This window comes from Microtus oregoni, unplaced genomic scaffold (genome assembly GCF_018167655.1).
Source record: "Microtus oregoni isolate MIOR12 unplaced genomic scaffold, Mior012 000160F_ref0000428, whole genome shotgun sequence".
Classification (NCBI taxonomy): Eukaryota; Metazoa; Chordata; class Mammalia; order Rodentia; family Cricetidae; genus Microtus; species Microtus oregoni.
In genome coordinates, this window is record NW_024544815.1 from 376962 (window position 1) to 399454 (window position 22493).

Genomic DNA, 22493 nt, shown 5'->3' on the forward strand with positions numbered 1-22493 from the left:
TAAGAACCGGTTTTACCGGGAAGATTCTAGCCTAGTCCATCCTGGGTTGGAGCTTCATCGCGTGCGTCTGTTTGGGAGCTGGGAGCATGGCGTCTCTCTCAGGCGTCTGCTCCTGAGAGGAGAGATGTCGAGACTCTGACCTCACTTCCTCTTCCTCCCAGCATTTTGTTCTGTTTACTCCACCCACAGGGCCAAGCAGTTTCTTTATTGGCCAATGACCTTCCTCCATCAGTGCATGTCCTTAATCTTACCCAGCACCACCCCCAATGACATTGGAGGCAGAAGCAGGTGGCTCTCTGTGAGTTTGACACCAACCTGGTTTACATAGCAAGTTCTAGGCTAGCCAGGTCTATACAATGAGATATTGTCTGAAAAATAAAACAATAACAAAAAAATAAAAGAAAAAGGAAACTATAGCTATAGTTTGGAGGCGTGTGCCCGTTGTCCAACTTATTCTGGAGGCTAAGGAAGAAGGGCCACTTGAGGTCATATAGTAAAGTCTAGTGTGAGAAATATAGAGAAATTGTAACTCAAGAAACAGACAACAACCAGCATTGTGGCACACACCTTTAGTCCAAGCACTGGTAGGCAAGAGGCAGGTCAATCTATGTGAGTTTGAGGCCAAATTGGTCTACGTAGCATGTTCTAGACCAGCCAGAGCTCCATGGTGAGACCCTGTCTCAAATGAAAGACCAACACCCCAAATAAACAAACAAAAAAGCCAACCAAACAAAATAAACATTAACAACAATGTCCTTTATAAAGGATATACATGTAACTATAGAGGAAAAATAAAGGATTGTGTAATTGAGACTTGCAATACAGCTTACTGATATAGACAGGGATTTTAAAATATGCTTACATCTGTGACATACTTACTGTGGTGGTTTAAATGAGAATGACTCCATAGGCTTACATGTTTGAGGGCTTGGTTTCCAGATGGTGGAACTGTTTGGGAAGGAAGTGTGTCATTGGTGGGGTGGACACACCATTCCCAGTTAGCTCCCTGCCTTGTGCTTGTGGATCAGATGTGAGCTCTCAGCTGCTGCTAAGCACCATGCCTGCCTGCCCCATACTCCCCACCATGATGGTCCCCAATGAACTGGTTTTTTTATGAGTTACCTTGGTTGTGAGTATTTTTACAGCAATAGAAAATTAGCAAAGGCAGAAGTTGGTACCAGGGAATGGCATGTTGCTGTGACAGGTATTTTTGGGGGAATGTATGAGACTTTGTATTAAGAGAGTGGTTTAATGCTGTAAGTGGTTGAATGGCCATACTAGGTCATTGGAAGCTCACACTAGGAGCTGGGAAGACAGTAGTGCTGAGAGTGATGTGGGCTTTGGCAGACAAGCGCAAGAGGGTTCAGAGGGGAATAATAGTAGTGACTAGCCTAGAGTCCATTTTTGTGATATCTTGGCAAAGAATGTGGTGCTTTTTGCCCTTGTCCTAAGAATCTGCTTGAGGCTGTGAGTGCAAGGGTCAGAGGAAGCCAGAAGGAAACGGTAGCATTACAAGTGGTTGTAAGCTGCTCTGTGTGGTGTTGAGATCCAAAGTTTGGATTCTCTGCAAGAGCATTAGATGCTTTAACCCATCAAGCCATCTTTCCAGCTCTAATTTTGAAATGCTAAAAGGACTTTTCAGCTAAGCAGTAATTGAACTGCTATAATGACTAGACTGTCCCATAATTAACGGCAAAAATGTTCTGTCCCCAGAACTCATAAAAAAAGAAAAAGCCGGTCACATTGGCATGGGCTTGCAATCTCAGCTCTGGGGAGACAGACAGGCAGAGAATGGAGCTCGCTGTCCAGCAAGCCTAGGTCCTAGTGAGAGAGGCCTTCTCTCAGAAAACATCAGGAATTACATCAGGCTTCCTGTGCACACGCATAAGTGCACACACACTGTATGCACACAGGTACCTACATGTGTGTCCACACATGCACTCAACATAGAGTGTGCTAAGGGCCAACGTGGGTCAAGTGAATAAGTGGACGCTTTAACATTGTCTCAGTATCAAACCTCACTGACAACAGTATGTGGTTCAGTAGTCTAAATAGATAAAAATAAGACAGCAGATGAGGAAAATATCTGTTTCATATGAAATACTATGTAACTGTTGAAGCAAACAGCTCTAAACTCAGGAAAAGTGGTAAGTACCTATTATCCCAGCACTTGGAGAAGTGGAGATAGGAGGAGGCAAAGCTCAAGGCCAACCTCAGTTATTTAGCAAATTCATGACCACTCTGGGTTTTATGAGATCCTGCTTCAAAAAAACTTAGTAAATAAGTAAACATACCAATAAATACTATGAAAAATACATAATGATCTTGAAAATAATTATTGTGCTAAACAAAAATCCTGGGGGCTGGAGAGATGACACAGTTGTTAAGAACACTGGCCGCTCTTGCAGAGGACTCAGGCTTGATCCCGGTACCCACATGATCGCTCACAACTGTCTGTAACTCCAGTTCCAGGGCCTCTCTTTTCTTCCCCTTTCCTGGTCTCCATGGGCACCAGCCATGCACCTGGTGCACAGACAACATTCAAGCAAAATACCTAGACTAATAAAATAAGAACGAAAATAAAAATCTGGGCGTATAATAATTGCATCTTACTGACATAACCATACTGCAGTTTGAAGGACTGTAAAGAGGCTATCTCCCCCCCCCCCCCCCCAGCACCTTGTTAGTCCAGACTGGCCTCTAACTCCGTGTAGCCCAGGCTAGCTACAAACCCAAAATCTTCCTGTTTTCACCCCCCGAGCCTTGCACCAGACTTGTTTCTTCTTAAAAAGTGCCCCTTTGGGCCGGAGAGATGGCTCAATGGCCAGAAGACCCAGTTTTGAGGTTTGGCATCCACATGGTGGCTCAAAACATCTGTAAGTCTAGTCCCATCTGGTGCTGTCTGCTGACATCTGAGGGCACTAGTCATGTATATTGTGCACAGACATATATGCATGCAGAATACTCATATATAAATAAAAAATTTTTAAATTAAGTTAAAAAATTGCCTTTTTGTCCCTATGAACCATTATATTGTTGGGCATATAGTGAGAATGCAGTAAATGCTGAATACACAAACAAAGAGTTTGTACAAATATATAAATTATGAAATATCTTGAAAGGAATTTTGGTGTTTTTTTTTTTTTTTTTTTTTTCCCCCCAGACAGGGTTTCTCTGTAGCTTTGGAGCCTGTCCTGGAACTAGCTCTTGTAGACCAGGCTGGCCTCGAACTCACAGAGATCTGCCTGCCTCTGCCTCCCAAGTGCTGGGATTAAAGGCGTGCACCACCACCACCTGGGTCCATAAAAAATATTTTAAGAAATTAAGTTGATGCCCCTCTTCTATACACATGTGGTACACAGACATTTATGCAGGCAAAACCTCCATACACACAAAATAAAATTTAAAAACGTCCCCTATATAATGAAGGTATGTCTATTGAAAGCTGGGTACTGCTTCCTGCTAAGAAGACAAAGACTGTATAATTAGAAGAGCAAGTGCAGATCAAAACAGAAATTATTGGCCCCTCATTTATATTCATTCTTAAGTACAAAACACTACTTTTAGTTCCTTGTCTCTACACCTCATAAATGAGGCATCAGACCATGCGGTGGTGCCATGCTTCTTTAATCCCAGCACTCAAGAGGCAGAGGCAGGCAGATCTCTGAGTTCGAGGCCATCCTGTTCTACAGAGAGAGTTCCAGGACAGGCTCCAAAAGCTCTAAAACCAGGGCTGATCCACAGAGAAACCCTGTCTCAGAAAAGAAAAGTATCAGAATATTTTAGGCACTGCTTTTAATTTTTAAAGTAATACTAGAACCCAGAAAACTTTCCCTTACTACATACCATTATATGATCACATTTTCAAACAAACATCCTTGAAAAATAGAGCCTCTTTTAGGATTTATAAAGAGAACACTGCATCACTCTACATAGTAAGGCTACATTCTAGGACATAGCAGAAAGTACTTAGTATTCTTTGTTTATTCTGATCATTTCCTTGAAGGTTATTTTTACCTGAACATCTCATTTCTTTTAAAAAGCACTTAGAAGTTTTTGTGTATATAGGCGCTTTGGTTTCATATATGTGTGTGCAGTATGCTTGGTGCTGCAGAGGCCAGAAGAGAGCCTTATGTCTCTTGAAACTGGAGTCACAGATGGTTGTGATCCACCATTGAGGGTCTTCTGGAAGAGCCGTGAGCGCTCTCAACTGCTGGACCATTTCTCTAGCCTCAGAAACTATACGTTAATTATGTGTATGTGTGTTCCTGTGTGAGTGTCTGCCACATGTGTGCAGTTGCCCACAGAGGCAAAAACCGGGTTTCTGAGAAGTAAAAAAGCCATTGCCGTTTCCAGTTTTGGCAACTGAAGCTTAGTTACTTATTGAATCTTCCTTGGAGATTAATTACTGTCATTAAGAAAAATAATTTTATAATTAGAACTCCAAGCTAATATTTTTTCTGTAATTCTAGTAGTTGAGATCTGAGATTGCCATCAGAGGCCGCAAGTCTGTCCAGTCAAGAGAATATTAACAGATAATTTTCTAAGGCCAGACTGTCCAGAGACAAGGTTTAAGGGCTCATAATTACTGCCTTAGATTTTTTTGTACCCCAATTTTCAGTTTTCAAAGATTTTTCTCCTCTCTGTAGTCTGTTTTAGACTTCTAGAACATATTTGATTGCTTTCATTTTATGGGAACCTTAAAAAGTGCTAAGTAGTTCTTGGGGCTGGGACGATAGCTCAGAGGCTGGGGAGATAACAGAGGACCCAGGTTCAACATCCCACATTCACATGGTGGATCACAACCGTCTGTGACTCACACTGGATCCACGCCCTCTTCTGGCCCCCGCAGGCACTACACTACATAGTGCACATATAGGCATGCAGGCAAGATACATACACATAAAATAAAAATAAATCTAAATTTAAAAAATATAGGTAATTCTGTACCTGTTTATATACAATTTAAAGTAGACTTGACTTGAGGCAAAATTATGAAAATAAGAAAAGTTAACTTCTTTTCTTTCCTTTGAGAGCTTACTTTATGAAGAGGGGATGCACAGTTTATCTTGTGCCTGGTGTCCCTGGAATCTGTTAACTTTCTCTAGGCACTGCCCTTTCTTCACTCCTTAATAGTTCTGCTGTTTGCATGGTTTCCCACTCATCTTAAGACAGTAATTGTAGATAGCTATTTAATGGGGTTTTATTCATGAAATACTTGTGTTAAACTTCAAGTGGTAAAGAATGTTATTCCATGTGGGATAAGCCCAGCAGTTAAACTTGTTCACGCGGTGTTCAGTGATGTCAGCTGAGCGCCTGAACACTCAGTGTGTAGCACACACTGTTCTTTTATTACTCATATGCTTTAAAATTTTAATTTAACCCTTTCAGAAACATTGTGAAATAGTTACAATTGCCTTCTTATTTTATGTTGAGGACAGTAAGGCTTAGGTATGTAAAAGTAATTTGCCTGGTGTTATATAACTAACAAGTGGTAGCCAAGATTGAATTCTGAGTGTTCTGACTCCAGGCTGTGTTTCATCAGTACACAAGCAGTGGTACGGGGATACTTTGTTTATGTTTTAACAAATAAAGCTTGCCAGAAGATCTGAGAGGCAACAGCCAGCCGCTAGAGAGACCTTTTACCTCTACTAATGCTCAGACTGAAAGGGTGATCCTGTCCGCAGACTGTCTCTCCAGACTTCGTCCTGCAAAAGGGAAATGCAATGATACTTTGTATTTTCACAAATAAAGCTTGCCTGAAGATCAGAGTGCAGAGTTAAGCCACTAGAGGCCAAGGAGTGATGGCACACACCTTTAATCCCAGGAATCAGGACACACAGGCAGAAGGATCTCTGTTAGTTTAGGGCTACCCTCAGCTACACAAGATTGACTCTGTCCAAAAGAGAAACAGAGCTCACACAAAGGTGATCCCACGCCTTTAATCCCAGCACTAGGGAGGTGGAGACGGGAGTGATGTGCCTGGGTGGAGAGAGGAATATATGGCGGGATGTATGGAGACAGCAATGATATGGCGGGAGGAGACAGGCGCTCAGGGCAGCTGAGGTTTGGTAGACAGATGGAGTCTGGAGATGCAGTCTGAGGACAGGATCGTCCCTTCGGTCTGAGCATTGGAAGAAGTAAAAGGTCTCTCTAGTGGCTGGCTGCACTGCCTCTCTGATCTTCAGGCAAACTTTAGTTGTTAAAACATAAACAAAATATCCCTACATAATGGCCACATTTATTTTTTATTATGAGCTGGGTGAGGGGATAGATTCTTTTTTTGAAAATATTCAATCATATTTCTAAAAATTTAAGAACCCTGTCATGATTTTCACTTTAACTGTGTAACAGTAAGAATTATGCGTTTCCTTCATTATTTAATATTTTCTTAAATTGTGTAACTACAAGCTTTATATATATTTATAATTTTATTTTATGTATATGAATTTTTTGCCTGTATGTATGCATGTGCATCATATAATCTTAAATAAAATTAGTTTCTAAGTTGATGATATCTAAGCTATAATATTTATTTATCTCGTTATACCCTGAAGAAATTTTCATGTATTTATAAAGTCATAATTTGAAAGAAGTACATAATTATTGTATTTTTGGGAATTTATTAGAACATTTTCATAATAAGATATCTGAAATAGCTATAATTAAACTCCCTAATTGTATAAATAAGATAATTAAGTCAGTAGAAAAGCAGGCAAAAAATTGTATATATATGTTTAACTGAATAAATCTATTTTATTTTATTGAACCTTGGAAGTTCTTGTGTGCCAGGATATACATGTAGAATTCTTTTATTTTCTTTTACTTACATCATTCATTACTTTGAAGTTGGGCCAAACAATGAGAAAACAGAGATTGAATTGCCTCTAAATCCAAGTTTAGGAAATAACATCATAATTTATTCTGTGTTGTTAAGATTAGAAATTATAATTTCTGATATCTGGCAACAAATATCTTTATCTCACACCAGAGTAAGAAAGCAAGCCCACAATCAGAAAAGCCAATACAGGCATGGGGCCACAAATAGGCTGTGAGCTACTATAACTTTATAATGCTTCGGTGTTTAGTGTTTCTGTAAGGCATTTAATTAAAGAGAAAAATGGGAAGTAAGGATGGCTCAAGATCTTTGTTTAAGAGGCAAAACAAGTTGCATTTTATACTTATTAAAAGTAAAAAAGAGAACAAAAAGTGTGCATATTTTAAGAAAGTAATTGATGATTTTAAGTTTATTAAAAAAGGATCTGGAGCCAGCAGTAGTGGCACACTTGGGAGGCAGAGACAGGCGGATCTCTGTGAATTCAAGGCCAGTCTGGTCTACAGAGCGATTTCCAGAATAGGCAGAGCTAAACAGTGAAACCCTGTCTGGAACTCCCCACCCCAAAAAAAAACCCCAAAAAACAAAAAGCAAGAATAGAATCTGGAGAAATGACTCAGCAATCAAGAGCACTGGCTGCTCTTCCAGAGGTCCTGAGTTCAATTTCCAACAAACACATGGTGGCTCACAGCCGTCTATAATGGGGTCTTGGTATTCCACTCCCTGGCCCCCATAGGCTTGTAGCCATATCATGATACAAAATGCATTTGTTCCCACAGTCCGTCACAGTATCAGCACTGTTTAATGGTTCAGTCTCTTCTGAGACTTGTGTAATCTTTAGTTCAGTCCCCTCTAAAATCAAAATGAAAAATCAGATCACATAGTTCTGACATGTAAGGACGCAGGATATGCATTACAGTTCCCGAAGTGGGGAAGGGGAACTTAGTGAAGAAACACTGGACCAAAGCAAGACCAAAACCCAACAGAGTGAACCCTAAACTCTGCATCTCCGTGTCTGGTATCAAAGCACTCCTCAGGTCTCCCACTTCTTTTGGCTCTGTTGACTACAACAGACTTCTCTTTCTTGGGCTGGTTCCACTCCCTGCTAGCAGCTCTCTTGGCTATGTGTACAGATCCCACGACTCTGGCATCTCCAAGGCAATCCAGGCTTAAACTTACAGCTTCACACAGTGGCCTCTCTGGGCCTCCATTCAGGGACACTCCTGACATGTGCCTGGCCTCAGTGGTTTTTCTTAGTCAAGGAGGGAGATATTGTGAACCCTTTCTTATGTCCTTGACTTTAAAGCTAGAACCATATGGCCAAAGGTGCCAAATTCTGCTTTTTTCTGGGACTAGTAAATGGCCCCCTCTTTCAAATACATTTTCACCAGTTTTTTGTTTTTGACAGTTCCTTCTCTGCCTAAACTGGACATCCTGGAACTTGCTCTGTAGAACATGCTGGACATAACCTCTGAAGTCCCCCTGCCTCTGCCTCCTGAGTGCTGGGATTAAAGGTGTGCCCCACCACACTGGGCCCAAACTCATCCTTTCTTTTTTTTTAAATATTTATTTATTTAGTATACAATATTCTGTCTGTGTGCATGTCTGCAGGCCAGAAGAGGGTACCAGACCTCTTTACAGATGGTTGTGAGCCACCATGTGGTTGCCGGGAATTGAACTCAGGACCTTTGGAAGAGCAGGCAATGCTCTTAACCACTGAGCCATCTCTCCAGCCCCCCAAACTCATCCTTTTTATAGGGAACAAACACCTATAACTTTATTAACCCATCATAAGGGCAAAATTCTCTTGGCTTAACTATCCTTTATAAAGAGTCCACCTTTGCATTGGATATTAAGTTTCACTGTATGGACATAGGAGGTCATGTTCAAACCATGGCAACACAGCAAATTGTAATGAAGGTGAATCAGTTTCAAGTGCTGGTGGTGTAAGTGTATCTGCACATAGTTTTGCAGTTTTCAACATGTTTTGTATCATTAGAAATAAATTATACTATATAAAATTGTCACTTTAATAAAAGCAAAAGGCCCTCACCCAATTAACTAATGGGTTCAGTATATTGTATGATTAGAGAGCTACTGTCTGCAAATATAAAAGGTTCATACTCACCAGTGAACAACATTTATTGGAGACTATCTTATCTCATATAATAGGAAGTTAATAAAGGGTTCAACCCCGGCACCCACATGTTGGCCGACAACCATCTGTAAGCTCTTGGGGATCCCATGCCCTCTTAACAGACATATATTCAGGTAAAACACCAGTGCACATAAAATAAAAATAAATCTATTAAAAAATATCCATTAGAGTCTTGTCTAAAGTCACATTTTTTTTTTCTGAGTTGAGAAGATAAAAGAGAATGTGAATATGTTGGGTTTGGTGGCGCATGCCTTTAATCCCTGCACTCAAGAGGCAGAGGCAAGAGGATCTCTGTGAGTTTGAGGCCAGCCTGGTTTGCACAGTGAGTTCCTGGAGACTGGAGGATTGAAGCTAAGGTGTTTATTGAGTTAATTCCTTCTAGGGTTGACTACCATAAAATCACATTGCCATGCCCAAGAAGCCACCACGGTCTAAACTACCCCTGCTGTGCTTTTTATACCTGGACAATGCTTCCCGCACATCCTGTCTGTGCGTGTAAGTTAGGTGATCAGCCCAGGCTTTGTGACTCAGCATTTGGTAGACTAGGGGAAAAAGAAAGGTCTCCCCGAGATATCTGGAACCTAAGACAGTCTAGGAAATACCTTAGTATATTCCAAGGGCACAGTCTGAATTCTTGTCTCAGTATCTCCCCCCCTCCCCCCATCCCATCCCGCCATGCCACTGTCCTTAGCTTCCTGGCTGTCCTTTGCCTGCTCTTTGGTGTCTTCCTTCATGGTGCTTTTTGACCTAGGCTCTAGTGACAAGTCTTTCTAATCACATATACAGACATCCTTAGGATGTTGTCATGGACTTCCCATTTTCCCAGCATCCTCTTTTTCCACCTCATCCATGTGATTCCAGGTTAGTACTCTTCCCAGGAGAAACAGCATGAGCTCTTTAGCAATTTTCTGACAACTTCAAATATTTGAGCAAAATTTCTGAATAAATTTTGTTTATGTGACTTGTAAGGAAATAAATCAACACTCTTAACTGTTCTACCTGATATATATTACAGTAGCCTGAGCTAATTCAGCTGCCTGAGTATTTGAAAGTCTAAGCACCCGAGATGTTCAGTTCTGTTTTCTAAAATATTTACTTAAGTTGTTAGCCATTTGGAAGTTATTCCATGGTGATAAATGTGAAAGGATTGCTGTGTGACACAGCGCATGATCCTGGTCTGACTTTCGATTACTAATTGTTAGTAATGTCATAGGAACACAATCCATGTGGCTGCAGATTCAGGGGGACAGATACTTGGATCATTACAGAGATCTTGCAGGGGTATGGTTGGTATTATTCATGTGTGGTGGTTTTAATTCATGAATGTGTTTCATGATTAATAACTCTTTGAAAGTGCTGGAGTACATTGCATGTTCTACTTTCTTTAATTCACTCAATGAAAAGAAAAACCCAGAGAATAAATTTCAAACTCAGGAGTTCTGTCTCTGAGAATTGGTCCTTTTGTTGCATTAGTCTAGGGCTTTATTATTTTTTTTTACTATTTATTTTTGTGTACACGTTGGTGTTTCTCTTGTGTAAGGGTGTCAGTTTGGCCCTCTGGAACTGGACTTAGAGACAGTTGTGAGCTGCCACAGTGAGGTGCTCTGGAAGAACAGCCAATGTTCCTACCCACCAAGCCATCTCTCCAGCCCCTAGTCTAGGAAATTATCAAAGTGATTTGCAGGCTCTGGCTGAGTAATCCAACAGTGGCTGTCTCCTGGCAGAGAGAGAAGGCAAAATGTACAGTAGTTGTTCAGTCCTCAGGATTCTAGTGTCTCGGCAATCCCAGAGAATTCCAGAGTGCTGCTAGTCTTCCGTTTATATTGGAATCCCAAGAAGTAAACTATATACATACCAACAAAGTAATGCCTCAGCAGCGGGATAGGTGAACTTGTCCGTTACAGTGAGGGTAAGCAGGTCAAAAGCAAAGATTTCCTTTTTTCCATTCATTTAAGTGGGCTGCACCAGAGGGATGACCTAGATTTAGGGTGCACCTCAAATAATCATTCAGGGAAATCCCTCACAGGTGTACCCAGCTGTTTGGATTTTAATTAATTTCAGATATAGTCAGCCTGACACCCAAGATTACCCAGCACGTTAATGTAATGTGTGTGACTTAGGGAACTGCAGAGATGGCTCAGCAGTTAAGAACACTGACTGTTCTCCCAGAGGACCCAGGTTCAATTCTCAGCACCCACGTGGCAGCTCACAACTGTCTGTAACTCCAGTTCCAGGGTATCTGACATCCTCCCACAGACATATATGTAGGCAAAATGCAAATGCACATGAAATAAATAAATCTTTTTAAAAGTGTGTGATTTAAAATGAATAGAAACAAAGTTATTCATTGGAGCATTGCTACAGCAAAACAGAAGTAACTGAATGTCCATAAGTCGAGGATAGGGTCAGCTTACTTTGCCATAATAATATAAAGAAATAGGATGAGTTTTAGAATCATTTAAAAATATGTCCAGACTAAATACAAGAAAAGCATCAAGGGAATATTAAAAGAGGATGATTTCTGAATCGTACATATATAAGGAAAATTTGAAAGAACACAGATATGTGTGTGCATGTGCGTGCATTGTTGAGAGTAGGCATGTTAAGATGGCACTTCAGCTGAGCAGTCATGGTGCACGCCTTTAATCCCAGCACTCAGGGTGCAGAAACAGGAGGATCTCTGTGAGTTCTAGGCTAGCCTGGTCTACAGAGGGATTTCCAGGACAGCCAGAGCTACACAGAGAAACCCTATCTTGAAAAACCAAACCAAACCAAAACAAAAAACCACCACCAACAACAACAAAAAAGACACTCAATAGCTCTATGTTTTCATGTCAGTGTATTGCTCATTCAAAAATTGAGACATAAATTTAAGAAATATTTTGAGTGTAAATAAGACATTTCAGGATCTAACTTAGATGATTACATGTTATGATATGCTAACAGTATCAGTACTCTATAAACATTGACATTTGTACTACTGAATTTTATTTTTATTCATCTGTATATAATCACTATTTAAAAAATAAATTTTCTTCTAAAAAAGGGGAATCTAACCGCCGAGCCGTCTCTTGAGCCCCACAGACCACCATTTTTAAGTGTAAAGCTTAGGGCTTGTACGTATGTTTACACTGTTGTATAGTGAGTCTCTAAAAGTCTTTCATATCTTGCAAATCGAAGCCACACTTATTTAGCCCCTCCCCACTACTTGATTCCTCCAAAGCCTTGGTGACTGACTGCACTTGTACCTTTGATCTTAGGATCTGAGCACCCCAGCCCCTTGTTCATGTAAGTGACATCAGTGTTTGTGCTTCTGTTACTCTCGGGTTCACAGACTATTTTCCTTACCTTCATTTCAGATTTTAAAGTAAATAAACTTACAAAAAAGAGGGAAATCATAACTAAGTAACTGAAAAGCAAGGAATAAAATAATTATAAAAAGTAAAACTGGGCAGGGGAGATGTTCAATTAAGAGCACCACAGGGGTGGCTCACACCATTGTGACTCCAGTTCCAGATGATCTGACGCCCTCTCCTGACCTACGTGAGCTCCTGTGAGGTCGGTGCGCACACACAGTGTCAGGCATACGTGATGTCACATTAAACACAATTTTTTTTTTAAGAAAAATAAGCTAAAAGGAAAAGAAGTCAGATATTAGATGTCTGTTTTTGTTTCTCTACTCTTTAATGACCTTTTTCTTTTTTTCTGTTTTATTTTAACTTTATCGTGTGTATGTGTGTATGTTCCTTGTTCTGCTTTTCTTTTGTAAATTGGACATAAAATGTCTTGACAATTAGACACCATAGTTTTTTGTTTATTTTTGTTTTGTGTAACGTAAGAACTAGTCAGAATGTTTAACCAGACGAGTTAAACTGGCCTTAAATATTTAGTGTTAAAAACTGACCGAAAAGTAAAAAGAAATGCAAACTCCTCCCCTATTTATTCAGTTTGTTCAAGAATACTAAAAATAAATAGTAATCTGATTGTGGTTATTATATAGGTACCATTCCAGGCATATTAGTTAAGTCAACATTATTCCTTCTTTATAGAAATACTTGTTTAAAATACTGAACTATGTGATATAGTTTGGAAGTAATTTAGCAATCTTAATTAGTATCTCAGAAATTCACTAAACTCTTCTTACATTAATTGTTTTAATGTTGAAACTGTATTCCTTTGCTTTTATGAAAAATACATTTCTCTAAAAAAAGACAAATCTAAGCCCTAATTTGCTTCTCTGCGCAAGTGGTTAAAGATTAAGCAGCTGACATAACCACCAGTGTGTTTTATTTGAACTTCTCCCTGCTGGTTGCTGCACATGTAACAATGTTGTTCTTTCTTTGACACAGACCCACACAAAAGCCGAGTGTAGTAAGGAAGCAGACAGCCTGCCTGAGCAGGAGCCCCCGCCTGGCTCCAGGGTTTGTAAACAGAAACATCCCAGGCTCCAATGAGGCAGACAGCGGAGGCCCTGTCTGTTCCGCACTCAGGAAGTACTCGCTTGTGAAAGCCCAGCCATTGCACACGGGCATGCTTAGCATTGCTTATGTTTGGCTGAATATCTAACCAAGAAAACTAAAAGAGGAAAAGGGGTATATTAGGGCTGAGCAGTAAGACATTTCAGGTATGGTATATGTAACATTGGATAAAAGGAATTATTTTTAATGACTGGAGAGATGACTTAAGAGCCCACTGTGGGGTGTGATTGTATTTTAATTAATTTTTTTGTTTTTTTACAAAAAGCTCATACCACTCTTGTGGAGAACCCACGTTTGTTTCCCAGCACCCACAGCAGGCGGCACAACTACCTATTCTCAGGCTCCCGAGGGCTCCAACACTTGTGGCCTCCAGGAACACCTGCATTCACACACACACATACCCACACACAGACATGCATGCATATACATAATTAAAATAAAAATCTTTTTTTAAAAAAAGAGTTATTTGAAGAAGTAAAAATGAGTTCACACAGATACACATATTAAAGTATTATTCCTGGCAGTTTTTCGGTGACTTCAAGTTTTAGACCATATGACAGAACCTGGAATGTCCCTTATTTGAGACATTTAGCCATTAGTGTGGCATTTAATGTGTTTAAAAGTCCCTTGACACCTTTCCACCCTCTCTATTTTGAGTTAATGAATTTCATGCTCCTATTTTTCCATTTTCAGTTGTATATTTAAATACCTTTTACTCTGTGGGAAAAAAAATACGGAGTGTTTAGAGCAACAGGAAGGGAGGCCTTTCCGCCCTCCAGGTAGTGGTGCCTCTCAGGTCGGGCAAGCGCTGCTATACTAAGCTACTCTCAGCTCCCAGAGGTGTTGGTGTTTGAGAATAAAATACTTTCTATTTTGGTGGGTATGCATACCCCCCATACTCTCCTACTTGACTGTTTCCCCACCCCATCATAGTCTGCCTGTGTGATGTGTGAAAGGATGGGATTAATCTTTATGACTGAATTTGACAGCAGATTTTTAGATGTGATACCAAAATAACAGGCAACAAAAGAAGAAAATAGATTGTACTTTTTTTTAATTTATTTATTTATTATGTGTACAACATTCTGCTTCACACACACCAGAAGAAGGCACCAGATCTCATTACAGATGGTTGTGAGCCATCATGTGGTTGCTGGGAATTGAACTCATGACCTCTGGTAGAGCAGTCAGTGCTCTTAACCTCTGAGCCATCTCTCCAGCCCCCAATAGATTGTACTTTAAGGTTAAATTTTTTATACTTCAAAAGATGTTATAAAATAAGGAAAATAACCTCTACAATTTAAAACTAGATGAATCATGAGAAAACTGGTGCTGGGTCCTGGGGCTGTAGCTCAGCGATGCAGTGTTTACTTAGCATTGTGAAACTCGGGACGTAAAACATAAAATGAAACATCTTTTTCTTCCTAAAAATATTTTGAGTCAGGGTCTGGTGTAGCCCCAGTTGGCCTCAAACTCTCTATGTAGGCAAAATTGGAAACCCCTGATTCTATTGTTTCCACCTCTTACGTCCTGAGGTTAAAGGTGTCCACCACTACCTCCCATCTTCTGAAGCACTAATCCCATCATGAAAGTTTTACCATAGAGCTTCGGTCTCTGCAGGGCCAAACCCCATCACACTGGGATATGAGCATCGGGGAGTGGGACACAGTTTGGTCCCCAGCACAGTCGTGGGAGCTCTGGCAGGAGCTGATATCTTTTTTTTTTTAAATATTTATTTATTTATTGTGGATACAATATTCTGTTTGCATATATGCCTACAGGCTAGAAGAGGGCACCAGACCCCATTACAGATGGTTGTGAGCCACCATGTGGTTGCTGGGAACCGAACTCAGGTCCTTTGGAAGAGCACGCAATGCTCTTAACCGCTGAGCCATCTCTCCAGCCCCCATGGAGCTGATATCTTAAACTAGTAAATGCAACTAGGTGGTGGTGGTGCACGCCTTTAATCCCAGTACTCTGGAGGCAGAGGCAGGTGGATCTCAGTGAGTTCCAGGACAGCCAGGGCTACACAGAGAAACCTTGTCTCAGGGGGAAAAGAAAAGTTGTGTTTATTTTTGTTTGGTTTTCTGAGAAAAAGCACAGGCTAACCTCAGACTGTACTGGTGAGGATGGTCCTGAACCCTGATTGTTCTGCTTCCCTTCCTCTGCTAGGATTACTGGTGTGCATCATCATGTCCAATGAGAGTTTTTAGTTCTCAAGACAGGCTTTCTCTGTGTAGCTCTGGCTGTCGTAGAACTAGCTCTGTCTAGACAGTGCTGGGATTAAATGCATGCGTTACCACTGCCCGGCAAAAATTTTGTTTTCATGTCGGGTGGTGGTGGCACACACCTTTAATCTCCTCAGAGGCAGAGGCAGAGGCAGGTGGATCTCTGTGAGTTTGAGGCCAGCCAGGTCTACAAGAGCTGGTTCCAGGACAGGCCCCAAACCCTGTCCCAAAAAACCAATAAATAAATAAATAAATAAATTTGTTTCGTAAAACAAAATATAGTGGTTTTGTTTAACCCAAGGTTTCACCTTCTGAAAGAAAAAGAAGGAAAAATATTAAATGGTAAAATTAACAAATGAACAATTCATAAATTTTTAACTGTACACAGTTCAGAGTAATGCTATTAAATCTAACACTATTCCGCACCATTCCGAATGTGAAATATCTATTTTCTGGAGTATTCATACGGCATGTGTCCTGTGGTGGTGTAAATGAGAATGGCTTCCATAAGCTCCTGTACTTGAATGCGTGGTCCCTAGTGAGTCTAAAGGATTAGGGTGTGTGGCCTTACATAAGGAGGCTCTGAGGTTTCAGAAGCCCACACCAGGCTCAGTCCCCTCTGCCTGCTGCCTGTGGATCACGATATGAAATTCTCCGCCACTGCCGCAGCACCATGCCTGTCTGCTTCCTGCCTTGTATGTAGGAATGTTCCCAGAGGGCCAGAGTGATGCTGACAGCCTTACTCACTGTCTCTGTAAGTTATTCTGTTGTCATTTATGGTTCACCTCTTGCTGTGCTACGCTTAATTTATAAACTTTCTCAGCGATATAAGAAAAATAAAACCACACATTCCTCAGTGCTCTTAGCAGATGCCCTGAAGCCTGACTGTATAAACTCTGAAATGGCAAATATTTACATACAATCCATGCATGCCTTCCCAGATATTTTGACTTATCTGAGACAGGGTTTCTCTGTAGCTATGGAGCCTGTCCTGGAACTTGCTCTGCAGACCAGGCTGGCCTCGAACTCACAGAGATCCACCTGCCTCTGCCTCCCAAGTGCTGGGATTAAAGACGTGCACCACTACCAGCACCCGGCCTTATCTTCATTTTTAAAAGTCATCTTTAGGTTACTAATAATGCTAATACAATGTAAATGCTATATAAATAGTTCTTATTACTATATTTATTTAGAAAATAAAGACAAAAAAGCCTGCATATGTGCAGAACTAACAAACAGCGTAGGTCTAACTATGTACTGTACAAGTGAGACCTGGAGAGAGACTGAAGATCTGTGCAGGAGCTGCAGCTGGTCATCTTAAACATCACTCCTTCATGTGGATTCATGGTAGTGGTTAGTGTGGCAAATTCAAGTTTTGTTCTTTGAAATTTTCTGGATTTCTCCCAAGTACTTTTAGGTAATGTTTAGGTGTATATACAAATCTGGAACCCACAAATTAGGAGTAGTAATTCTATTCTCTATTCAGTGCTATTAGAAGCATCCTGTAATATAGCTCCTTGGACGGGGAGGTGTACTATATTAGTTTTGTTTTTTAGGGGGTGTGTATATGTGTGTGTGCGCGCACATGTTTGTGCGTGTCTGTGCATGAGATGGGGTCAGTGCCTTGCTACATATGTAGAGATCAGAGACATATTTTGCTAATTAGTTTTCCTTCCACCATCTTACCAGCCTAGTGTTTAATAATCTTAATAAGAGAAGATAATCTATAGGCACTTAAAATATTTATATAGATCTTGTGTTTAAAAAACATTATTTAATTGTATGTATGTTGAAATAAGATTTCCGTTTTGAGTTTTAACAAATTCTTGTTGGTTTTTTTTTTTTTTAAACAAATTGTTTGATTTTTCCAGACAGGGTTTTTCTGTGTGTAGTACTGGCTGTTCTGGAACTTGCTCTGTAGACCAGGCTGGTCTTTTTTTTTTTTTTTTTTTTTGGTTTTTCGAGACAGGGTTTCTCTGTAGCTTTGGAGCCTGTCCTGGAACTCCCTTTGTAGACCAGGCTGGCCTCGAACTCACAGAGATCCGCCTGCCTCTGCCTCCTGAGTGCTGGGATTAAAGGCGTGCACCACCACCGCCCGGCCACCAGGCTGGTCTTGAACTGGAACTAGCTCTTGTAGATCAGGCTGGCCTCAAATTCATGAAGATCCACCTACCTGCCTCTGTATCCTGAGTGCTGGGATTAGAGGTGTGAGCCACCACCACCTGTCTGAATTTTTTTTTCTTTCATTTTTTTATTGAGAAAAGGAGAAAAAAAAAAACAAGTTTCCACCTCCTCCCAGCCTCCCATTTCCCTCCCCCTCCTCCCACTCCTCTCCCCATCCCTCTCCAGTCCAAAGAGCAGTCAGGGTTCCCTGCCCTGTGGTAAGTCCTAGGTCCTCCCCTCTCCATCCATTTCTAGGAAGGTGAACATCCAAACTGGATAGGCTCCCACAAAGCCAGCACATTACGTAGGTTCAAAACCCCGTGCCATTGTCCTTGGCTTCTCATCAGCCCTCATTGTTCGCCATGTTCAGAGTCCGGTTTTAACCCATGCTTTTTCAGTCACAGTCCAGCTGGCCTTGGTGAGCTCCCAATAGATCAGCTCCACTGTCTCAGTGGGTGGGTGCACCCCTCGTGGTCCCAACTTCTTTGCTCATGTTCTCCCTCCTTCTGCTCCTCATTGGGACCTTGGGAGCTCAGTCCAGTGCTCCAGTGTGGGTCTCTGTCTCTATCTCCATCCATCACCAGATGAAGGTTCTTCTTACTTAGCTTCTTTGGGATCACCAATTGTAGACTCCGTGACCCTTGTTTATGGCTAGAAACCAATTATGAGTGAGTACATCCCATATTCATCTTTTTGGGTCTGAGTTACCTCACTCAGGATAATGTTTTCAATTTCCATCCATTTGCATGCAAAATTTGAGAAGTCATTGTTTTTTACCGCAGCGTAGTTCTAGTGTGTATATATTCCATACTTTCTTCATCCATTCTTCCTTTGAAGGGCATCTAGGTTGTTTCCAGGTTCTGGCTACACCTGTCTGAATTTAACACATTCTTAAAGTGAGCAGTTTTGTACTGGGTACAGTTTTATAACAGAAGAGCTAGATTAAACATTTACTCTTCGATACTTTACAGTATTGGGCAGCCATTTTCTCTGTGTAGTTCCAAAACATTTCGTCACCCCCCAAGGGATCCTCCATCTAATGAGAAGTAACTCTCTTTTCCTGTGCCTGGCCTCTCCTAACCTGCTTCTTGTCTCTCTGGATTTGCCTGTTCTGGATATGAATGGAATCATAAAATATGTGCCCATTTTTAGGTGTCCCATATCTGCTTATTGACTCACAAGTGTGAGCATTTGCATTTCTGCTTGTAGTTACGGTGTCTAGTGATGCTGTTGATGTTTCTGTGGGAGTTTTGATTTGACCGCTGACTTTCAGTTCTTTTTGTGTCTGCCTAGGAGTGAACTGCTGAATGTGAAAATTCTGAGCTTTTGAGGATCTACTAAATTGTTACATCAGTGCCATTTCGTATTCTCATCAGCAGTGTATAACCTTTATTCTTTTCTTCTTCCTGTTTAATCTTTGAAAAGAATTATAGGCATGCTAGTAACCTTAGTTGAGGTGGAATTTAGTTGTTTGGAGGAAGACAGGGGTCAGTTGGTTGGCTTTCTTTCTGTGGTGCTGGAGAGCAAATCCAGGGCCTTGCACATTCTAGGCAAACACTCTGCCACTGAGTTAGATCCCTAGCCAGTATGGGTGTCTATACACAATCTTTCCATCTATAGTAAATCACTATATGCTGTAAGAGTTGTTAACTACAGTTATCCGTATGTTAAACACTCTGCCACTGAGTTAGATCCCTAGCCAGTATGGGTGTCTATACACAATCTTTCCATCTATAGTAAATTACTATATGCTGTAAGAGTTGTTAACTACAGTTATCAGTATGTTAAAAAGTCTGTTAGTATATAATAATTGTCTTATAATTTAAGAATATTTCACCACATCTACACATTCTTTTCTAGAAATACTGGTTTTGGCATTTTGTTAGGCTGTGCAAAATTTGAGATAAATTTTCTGAAGAAACCCTGACATTGAGGTGTTTCATATTTGTTATAGAAAGTTCTAGTTTGAACACAACTAAGAAAATTTTAACATATATTATGCTTGATTTTAATTGACTATAAGGAATGATAAAATTGTCAGTCAAAATGGTGCGTGCTTGCCGGGCGGTTGTGGCGCACGCCTTTAATCCCAGCACTCGGGAGGCAGAGGCAGGCGGATCTCTGTGAGTTCGGGACCAGCCTGGTCTACAGAGCTAGTTCCAGGACAGGCTCCAAAACCACAGAGAAACCCTGTCTCGAAAAACCAAAAAAAAAAAAAAAAAAAAAAAAAAAGGTGTGTGCTTTTAATCCCAGCACCAGTGAGGCTCAACCTCAGCCTCACTGATGAGGATCTTTGTGAGTTCAAAGCCAGACTGGTTTACAAAGTGAATTAGACACAGTGAGTCTCAGTCTCTCTCTCTCTCTCTCCCTCCCTCCCTCTCTCTCTCTCTCTCTCAAAAAAAAAAAAAAGTCTAAAGAAACAAGCAAACAAGAATGATAAGTTTAAAAGTTCAAAATTTAGTGTGTTTCATTTCGATCGAATGGAAAGAATGATTAAGTGTAGGTAGCTGTGGCCTCGCCACTCCTAGGAGAGCTCACTGTACGTTAGACTGCTGACTTTTAAGTGGTTATTTTGTGTTCTGTAAAGACTGCTGCCTTGCATATGTACTGCCGGATCTAGTCGTTCTTTATAGCTATTTAAAGCATGCTGACAAATACATCCTTCAGCTTCTCTTTGTTCCTATTCTTCACAGAGCTACTGCAGCTGAATCCTTGTTCTCCTACTGCTCCTTGTAGGTGTTTTCTAGTTAGTGGACATCTATCCCTAAGGGTATTTGCTGTCGATAAGATCTGACCCCTAAAATGGAGCCATCATATAAATGTTTCCATGCTCATGATAGCCTTGTAATTTAGCTACTTGTGTTCTGCTAGCAGTAAACATGGGTTCGCGTAGAAAGAATTTTTCTCAAGGTCAGGTAAGGAGAGAGAGGGACTGAGCTTCAGGTTCGATTTAGATTTAGCTGCCCACAAAGAAAGGTCCTTTTCATTAATATTAAAGATATCAATACTGATGACCCGTTTTGTTTTGTTTCTCTGTAGCTTTGGAGCCTGTCCTGGAACTTGCTCTTATAGACCAGGCTGGTCTCGAACTCACAGAGATCCATCTGCCTCTGCCTCTCGAGTGCTGGGATTAAAGGCGTGCGCCACCACCGCCTGGCTTAAATACTAATGATCTAAATTAGCATTGGCTGCGTAGAACTTTGTACTTTTCTAAGCACGTAGACCCCCATCCAGCTTCATAATCGACATGTGAGCTACGGGTACTTCTTATAAATGAGGAAACAAGGCACACCAGAGTCAACAACCTGTTGAAGCTATTGAACTCATGGTTTAAAGCCACATTTTAAAGCAAAATATGAAGCTGGGCTTAGTGGTGCACACCTGTAGTCCCAGCATTTAGGAGGCAGAGGCAGAAGAATTGCCCTGAGTTCAAGGTCAGCCTCAGCTACTGCCCTTAGTTTTTTTGTTTTTGTTGTTTTTGTTTTTTGTGATAGAAAGACCCTCAAAGTCCACCCCCAGTGACTTATATCCTCCAATAAGATCACACCTCCTAACCCTTCCCAAACAGTTCCTCTAGCTGGTGAGAGGGCTGTTCTCATCCAAACCACCACAGCTACCTGGCAAGAGCCCTTTCTTTTTAAAAATAATATAGTTCAAAATTCTAGTTCTGTGTGCTTAAGTATACTGTCTTGTTCTGTGATATGGTTGATATTTTATATGTTTTAATTAAATATGAATGTTGGGGCCAGGATATGTGTGTGTATGGTTGCAGGTACCCTCAGAAGCCAGAGAAGGTGTCAGGTCATACAGAGCTGGAGTTACAGGTGATTGTGAACTGTGTGATATGGGTGCTGGGACTCTGAAAGAGCGGTATATACTCTTCATCAGTGATCCTTCTTTCCAGCACCTAGTTGATATTTTCATAATTAGGACCATTCCTGACAGATATTTTAAGTTTACATAAGACAATCTGTGATCAAAACATGTCATTTATGACTATCACAAATTGATTAATTTTTTTCTCTAATTTTTTATGCAAAAATATTACTGATTTGATTGCATATTAATAATTAATAATGCTGTTGTAAAGGCTATTTTGTCAGTATTAAATGAAATACTTTTCTGTTTTCTTTTAGGTCCACCTCATTCATTTAATCGAGACGAGACAATAATCATTGCTTTGGCATCAGTCTCTGTATTAGCTGTTTTGATAGTCGCCTTATGTTTTGGATACAGACTATTGACAGGTAAAAAAAAAATAGTATTTTTTATCTCGTTTAGGAAAATGCCATTTAAAATCAGAATTTATTTTCTTTAAAAAATTTCTTTTACAGAGATCTGCCTATCTTTGCTTCCTGAACGCTGGGTGCGCCACCCCCACCCAGCTTGTTGGCAAGCATCTTTACCAGCTGAGCCATCTTGCCATCCCTGTTGCTTCTTTTTTTAAAAATGTTTGTGGAAAATGTTTATACAAACAGAAACTCTGAGCTATAGTAGCTCCAATTCTCAGCTTCAACAAACATTTCTCCCCAGTTTTTACAAGAAGTTTTTTTAAAATTTTATTTTTATTCATGTGTCTGCCTGTGGCTCTGTATGTCATGGCATGTGTGTTTCCCGAGGAGGCCGGAGAT

General features: G+C 40.6%; 1 protein-coding gene across 4 annotated transcripts in view; it reads left to right on the forward strand.

Moving 5' to 3' along the window:
• Positions 1-22493, forward strand: part of LOC121445144 (bone morphogenetic protein receptor type-2) — a 95617-nt gene that overhangs the window by 45876 nt on the left and 27248 nt on the right. For all 4 annotated transcript variants that reach the window (XM_041647155.1, XM_041647152.1, XM_041647154.1 and 1 more), the window contains exon 4: positions 21999-22109. In XM_041647155.1, coding sequence (XP_041503089.1) covers positions 21999-22109 — 111 coding nt within the window. The remainder of the gene's footprint in view (positions 1-21998; positions 22110-22493) is intronic.